The 7360-nt window shown below is 36.4% G+C and overlaps 1 protein-coding gene and 1 pseudogene across 2 annotated transcripts; one reads left to right on the top strand and one right to left on the bottom strand.

The window, feature by feature from the left end:
• Positions 1-304: 304 nt before the first annotated feature.
• On the top strand, positions 305-2302 carry LOC125598910 (eIF-2-alpha kinase GCN2-like). Of its 2 annotated transcripts, none has more exons than XR_007332801.1 (8): positions 305-695; positions 781-861; positions 933-992; positions 1060-1165; positions 1311-1415; positions 1522-1911; positions 2029-2155; positions 2226-2302. XR_007332801.1 is itself a non-coding variant. In XM_048772628.1 (8 exons), the coding sequence occupies exons 1-7, from the start codon at positions 571-573 to the stop codon at positions 2151-2153; spliced, it is 1005 nt and encodes a 334-aa protein (XP_048628585.1). In that variant the 5' UTR covers positions 305-570; the 3' UTR covers positions 2154-2155; positions 2226-2302. The 2 variants fall into 2 exon arrangements, 1 of the variants encoding a protein (XP_048628585.1); XM_048772628.1 differs by having other exon boundaries at positions 2016-2155.
• A 1028-nt stretch (positions 2303-3330) lies between these two features.
• Positions 3331-6343, bottom strand: LOC125598911 (annotated as a pseudogene).
• Between the last annotated feature and the right edge of the window lie 1017 nt (positions 6344-7360).

Genomic DNA, 7360 nt, shown 5'->3' with positions numbered 1-7360 from the left:
TAAGTCAAATCACTTAATAAATAATAGTATAGATATACAAACAATCAAAAATGAAGAATTTTTTTTTCCAAAATTATACGTACTAATTAAATTTACATATTAGATATAAAAGCTAAAATTGTTAAAATTTATAATTTTTATATATTTCCAAATTAATTAAGATAAATAATGAATAACACCTCGTTCATTGAACAAAAGAATTGTATTAAAAAGATAACAGTTAGCTGTAAGGCGGCTTATGGGCCTAAAATGAACTTATAGGCTATTTGATATAACGAGGCCCATTATTGAGTCAGAACTTTCGCCGCCGTTTAGAGGGTCTATGCTGGAGAAAGAAGGAGATGTACACTGGCGCCATCTTTGAAGAGCAGCCGTGATGCTTTTGTTCATCATTCAGACTTGTATAAACTGATCCATCGGCAGCAACTCTGCGATTAAATTTTGAATTGTTAGATCGAGATTGTTGCGAGAGAGGTAGGCTAGAGACGAAGAAGAGGTTTTACGGAGTTGGGGTTTTTAGTAGTGGTGATCGAAGGAGAAGGGGTTTTCGATTGAATCTAGGGTTTCCCAATGGGTCGGAGTACGAAGAAGAAGAAGAAACGAGGAGGTCATAGCGGGAGAAGAGGTCAGCTGAAGGACCATGGATCTAACGATGATGAAGACAACGAACTTCTCTCCGAGGAGATCACTGCTCTGTAAAGTTTATCTCTCTAGCTTCGTCTGAACTGAGATTTATCAAAGGCAATGTGATCATTGATTTTTGTTTTTTTTTTTTCTCAGCTCTGCGATATTTCAGGAAGACTGCAAAGTCGTCTCTTCTTCTAGCTCAACGTCGCCTCCTCAAATAGTTATTAAACTAAGGTTCGCATCCAAGTGTTTTAAGTGCTGTGTGATGTTTCTTCTGGTGTTCTAATTCGTTGTAATCCGAGCAGGCCTTACTCTAAAGATATGGGGTATGAGGACACTGACATCTCCGCTACGCTTTTAGTTAGGTGTGTATCTTTTTCTCAATCTTATGACATTAGTTAAGTTGTTGTTCTGACTAAATTTTCCTTGTAGATGCTTACCAGGGTATCCTTACAAGTGCCCCAAGCTGCAGATTACTCCGGAACAAGGGTTGACAACAGCTGATGCGGAGAAGCTTCTATCTCTTCTTCAGGACCAGGTTTGTTATTTGTGCAAATCAGGACATTTCTTTATTGTGTATAGAAGTTTCAGATTTGGACTATGAAGTCTATGAGCAATGATTTTTAGTCAGACGTGCTCTTTGCTGACATAAGGTACTCAAAAAATATATACTTTATATCTAGGCAAGTTCCAATGCTCGTGAAGGCCGGGTTATGATATCAACTTGGTGGAAGCTGCTCAAGAGTTTTTTATCCGAAATAATTCCTGACAGTCACGATGAGGAATCTGTAAGTATGTTCATCCAAATTGCTGATATGCCACAGTAATTGATTCAGGGTTTCATTGTTTGCATTGGTTGTTCTTGTAAATTTATTGTAATTATTTCTTCTGGAGGTTCCATGCTCGACTACACAGCCAGGCGCTCAGTTCATTGAGGAAGCTGTGCCTAAAGCAAAACCCTCTTCTGCTGGACCTTTTGTATATGGTTTTATAGACTTGTTTAGTGGATTGGAAGATTCAAGGAATTGGAGTCTGAATCTAGATGAAAATAGAGGAGTCGTTTCTACAGTACAACCACACCCACTAGAAGCTTCAAGAATTTTGCATGAGAAGCCGGACAAGAGTCTGAAGCGATCTGAAGATCACGCTAAAGAAGAAGTTGCATTGCCTTCTCCTATTGCGAAACCAAATACTCTTGAAGGGGATAATGTTGATGATACAAGCACTTCTTCTTTTGACTCAAGTAGCTCTACTGAAGATGGATTTATCCAAAATCAGAAGAAGGTGAGGGGATGTCTATCTGTTTCATCTTAATCCCTTGATTTTTAGAAAAAGATACATATGAGACACTACTTTAGAATAGTCTAATGGAAATTTCATTTTTTCAGAAATCGTTTTCAGATCAAATATCCAAGATGATACAAGTGAAGATGACAACAATCAATCCGAAAGTGAGTCGGAGTCATGGTCTTCTGCTTCCTCAACTCAAGATCAAGTTCCTCAAATTAGCAAGCAAGATCTATTAATGGTATTGTTTTTTCTCTACATTATTAAATATTAATGCATCTCTGATCTAACCGTTTTCTTTATTACTACAGGTCCATCTACTCCGAGTTGCTTGCTCTTCCAAAGGGCTTTGGCTGAGGCATTGCCACAGATAACCGATGAACTGCATCAGCTTGGTGTAAGTCTGTTACATTAATTTGAACTTTCAATTATCAGTTTCAATATTGGCTTCATTTTGTTACGAATTTTTCTCAACTCCTGTTAAATGGTTATAGTTTCTTAAACAACATCAGATATTGTCTGAAGGGGTGTTAGATTTAGCTTCCAAGCCATCTCCAGATTCAATAGAACTTTTGAAGATGTATTCAATCAAAACATGGTGCGTATCTTTGGCACACTTAGTGGTTACTATTTATCTATTTTAATATCAAATAATGCATTCCACGATGTTATCTTTTAGGCCTCAACCCGAGTTCCTCAGTTTTGGGAGCAACCTTCTGATTTTGGCAAGGCAAATGCGTCACTTCCAAGTTCGCGGTATCTTAATGATTTTGAAGAGTTGAAACCCCTTGTATATTCTCCATTGTGCTTTTTTTCTCCTTTTAGTTTCAAATGTGGATATAGATGATGTGAACTTGATCAAATTCGATACCATCTTGCCACAAGGGCTTATAAGACACTAACCATAGCCATTGCTAAAGTTATGCTCAATCTGAACAATTTATTTGTTCTCCAATTTTGTAGGTTTTTTTTTTCTTTCTCTATGCTAAAACACTTTGTTGGCACTTGGCAGGTCAAGGTGGGTTTGGTCACGTAGTGTTGTGCAAAAATAAATTGGATGGAAGAGAAATATGCAGTAAAGAAAATTCGACTGAAGGACAAAGAAATACCTGCCGACAACCGGATAGTTCGGTAAGGGAAAATTGTTCATAGTGAAAGCCTTCGCGAAGAAAATATTTACATAAAGCAATTTGAAGATCTATGTACCATCTTGGGTGATTTCACTGCTACAGTGCCGTGTGCCTTTCTACCCATCTGTATAAAATCTTTCTATAAATAATAATAATTACAAAAATAATATATTTATGCATAAAATAAAGTGTAATTACATATATATAGCGTATAAATATTAGAGAATATTTGAAATTTGCAATGTCTACCTCACCGTTATTACATGTTTAAGTTATTTAAATCACATGAATATGAGAAGACAAGAATAGACTTTTTTTTTTTTTTTTGTTATGACTCACCAGTCGTGTAAGACGCCGACAAAGCCACGGTCAAGGATCATTGGGAGGTGGTTAGGTCCAGCCGTAGGAACAACGTTCATAACCCAGACCGTTTTCTTTGCTTCCAGCAACGCGGAGTTGAGACCACCGAACTGAGCATTCATGTCCAAAACGTTTCTCAGCATGTTATAAGGAGGTGAAGGATCTTCATCGCCTGGTCTCTTGGGGTGATCAGAGAATATCAGAGGAGACAAGAGAGACCAGTATTCTCTACTGTTACTTTCCAATTCTCAGCATCTTCTCCAACCTCCTCCTGGTGAAGACCTGAACCAACCAACTAAACCATATGAGAAAACAAAAGGCTCCAGAAAGTATGGATTCAGAAGGTAAATGCTAAAATGTTCAAGAAATAGCTAAACATTTCTATAAAATATTTTAGTTTTTGGCTTTAATTATAAGAACATTTCAATGAATTATAAAAATTAGAGATATAAAACAAAAGAAATTAGACAGATTTGTGGATTTGTACTAAAATTATTGATTTGTACTAAAATTACTAAAACAGATTTAGACTAATTTATATCGATTTAAAATGGTTTAAACCGATTTGAATTGTATAAATCGAATTTTATGAAAATCGTTTCGGTTAGGACCGATTTTTAGAACATTAATGTTAACTAAGGAGTCTAACCATATAGTGAAAGCTCAGTCTTGTTCATGTGAGACCGGCTAGGCCATCTTGTTCTCCCTTCAATGGGAATCCACCTCTTGCAACGTGTTCCACCAAGACACATCTGAAGCGGCTTGTAATAAGGAGACTCAACGTCATGCCCTTTGTTACACACAGAAGGTCCCACCCCAGGCTTCCTGTTTATTACAACATTTAATGTAAGAAGACTTAAGATTCTGGATAGAGTATGGTGTGTGTCACTAACCGAGAACTGTAACATTTGGTTTTGGTTGTCTTCTTCCAAACAACAGTCTTGTCTTGCTGAGACAAAAGAGACCAACAGATACTCTCAGCAAAATCACGAACAAAGCTCCATCTCTTAAGATCCTCTTTGCTACGAGCGTTTGTAAGAGGAGATGTCCAAACAAAGTAACCTCCTGGCTTCAGAACTCTATCAATTTCCACAAGAAAAAGCCCCTCTGCACACAGCGGATTATAAACATAAACATTAAGGCCACAGCTCCCTCCATCGTTTTTTTAGTGTCATCAAAATGGTTTTTTTTTTTTACCTTTCTGGTCCCAATCAATGCCGCAGCTTGAGCAATGCAACATATCAAAGGAAAGAGAAGGATACGGCAACTGCTTTGACACAAAGGAAGCAATCATTGCAGGGAGACCCCTCTCTAGTGTTAGCTGAACTTGGCTACCTGAGGCTTCATAGTTCGCTATGCACATTGTTAAGAGGTGCTTGGAGAGTAGATGCGCTCCAAAGCTACCATAACCACATCCAATATCCAATATAGTTCTCACCTGAAAACAAAAATTAAACAGCATATGAGAAGCTGATCTGAGAGATAGAGATAAAAGATGGACCTATCAGTGAAATGATTTTTTCAAACCGATTTTTAAAGGGTTCAAAAAATTCGCCTAAACAATAATCTTCTATGAGACGCCTAGTCACAGCCTAGCGATATTTTTTTTTCGAACATTGGACCTATTTTGAGTGTGTGAGTGTGACTTACACCAGCTTCAACGAAGTTATCATTCTTAATCCCAATCATCTGAGCAATCTGATGAGAATAGTCTTCAATCTCATCAAACATAGGAGATGCAGAACGGAAAGATACTTGATCATCATCCAACATCATCATCCTGCAAATTTAAACAAAACCAAACCTCAGCAAAAGTAGCAGAACTAAGTCAGCTTTTAGCAAGAGGAAGAGGAAGCAAATCACTCACCTCTTGTTGATACTACCAGAAGTCAACACTTCATCAGCAGTGATCTTAACATTACGAAACCATATCACATCTTTACCCGTTGGCCACCTCAGTGGAACCTTATAATCCACAGGAGGCAAAACCAAACAGCCCTCTCTCGACCCACCAGGCCCACAAAACCGATCTCTCTCATCACCATTGGAGTAACCAAAAGCAATATTCTCAGAGACATTAAAGCAAGGAACATAGCTCTCAGAGTCTATACTACAATACTCCAACTCTTTCCACCTAGTGGGACCTACAGAGATGTCTCCAATATCCAACAAATCAGAAACAAACTGCTCCTGTAACCTCCTGTAGCTGTGGCTGCGTTGATACACATGACCACTAGAAGAGCTCGTGGAGATAGAGATGGTCCACCAGAAGGAGCCCGCGAGAGCAATAAGGACAATAAGAGCCAAAGTGGTTTTAACAAACAGAAGCATCAACCTCTGCTTGTTGTTCCTTGACGTGTAAGGATCAGCCTTGTCGGTAAAAGGAAACCTCAAGGTGGTGGTGTTGTCTCCTGTTTTGTCTTTCATCTGAGAGTTGTCTCTGAGAACGTCGGAAACTCGTGCTCCTCCTCCTCCTGAGGTGCCACGTTGCAGTGGCATTGACATTGAAGATTACTGCAAAACATAGAAAAGAAAGTAACTTTGAGCTTTAAAGGGAGAGACTTTGATAAGCCCAGAAGATCATTTACGAATAAAGATTCGAACTTTATGGTTAATACGAGCAAGATCCATGTTTTATGGATCAAATTGATGAAACCCAGAAAGCAAGAAAGGCTAAAATCGATAGAAAGAAGAGACCTTTAGCAATGCTCTTCTTCTTTGACAAAGTCTCTATCTACTGAGAGTGAAGCTCGCAGCGAATGGGATCCAATCTCTCGGACAAAGCTTCTCGTGAGAATTGAATAAGAATGAGAATTTTATCTCAATTAAATATACGGTGCCAATGTAGGCAAGAAAGATTGAAAAAATGGAAACTTTACACCGGAGAGAGAGAGAGCTTTGAATAAATAAAGCAAAATCTTTTCTCTCTTATCAGCGTATTTAAGGGAAAAAGAAGAGAAGCTTCCCATTGGTACATGTCTAATTTACTCTTTAGTTATTTAGTAACTATTTTAAATTTTTTTCTATTTCAGCTTAATCAATTTAATTATTGATCTATATCTCACTTTTCCGTAATACATCTCTCTCTCTCTTCCTATACATTGGCGGTGCATAAAAGCAAAATATATTTATTGACTCCTTTAAATTTAATTTTCAGTAGTTCGACTGAAAAATTATAGAAGCTTAATACTATAGAGTAGTTGATAAATTAAAAGTTAGAATATGCTTAATGATAGTAATAATATGTATTCTCCTAAGATTCAACTATTCGTTCTTGTTTATTACTTCTCTATGTATCATTTTAGTTGGTGTTTAAAATTTTTACACAAAAATTAAGAAAATACAAAATTTATGTAGTTTACAAAATTTTATGTAGTTTATCTTGGTTACATAAAAATAACATTAAATAAAATTAGTTTAACCAATAAAAAAAATATAATATTTTATAATTGGTCACAACTTTTTAATGACATTAAATTTTATCTAGAATAATGAGAACATCACATAATATGAAATAAAATTAAAATCCCTAAACACCACTTAAAATGATACGGATGGAGTATATAAACTTTAGTTAAAAATAACAAGTAATAAAATATATTAATTAAATATTTTCATTTTTTGGACTTCATCATTTATCCATCAGATTTCTGGATTGTTTAGAATCTTTTTTTCTTTTCTGAAACTAGATTGTTTAGAATTTATATGGACGACAAAAGAAAAACACATGATCAGTTCTATGAGAAAACAAATAATTGGCCGGTTTAGGCCAAGTTCCTTTCGAAAGAAAACGAGCCCACTCTAGGCTTCTTCAGAATCAGAGTTTAGGTAAAACTATACGATATTACCAGTTTGCCTCAGCATTCTTTTTTTTTAGTTACCTCGCGATCAGAAATTTGGCCAAGATAACAAAAATAGATATGGCTTCTTATCCGAAAATAAAAGTCTTACAAAAA

Source organism: Brassica napus, unplaced genomic scaffold, assembly GCF_020379485.1.
Source record: "Brassica napus cultivar Da-Ae unplaced genomic scaffold, Da-Ae ScsIHWf_179;HRSCAF=320, whole genome shotgun sequence".
Taxonomy (NCBI): Eukaryota; Viridiplantae; Streptophyta; class Magnoliopsida; order Brassicales; family Brassicaceae; genus Brassica; species Brassica napus.
This window is presented reverse-complemented; position numbering and strand designations above follow the sequence as displayed.

Bases quoted from the DNA above. Each gene is read 5' to 3' on its own strand.
- LOC125598910 (XM_048772628.1), top strand. From the start codon at position 571: ATGGGTCGGAGTACGAAGAAGAAGAAGAAACGAGGAGGTCATAGCGGG. The intron at 696-780 runs GTAAAGTTTATC...TTTTTTTCTCAG, and splicing joins TCCGAGGAGATCACTGCTCT to CTCTGCGATATTTCAGGAAG. The intron at 862-932 runs GTTCGCATCCAA...TAATCCGAGCAG, and splicing joins CAAATAGTTATTAAACTAAG to GCCTTACTCTAAAGATATGG.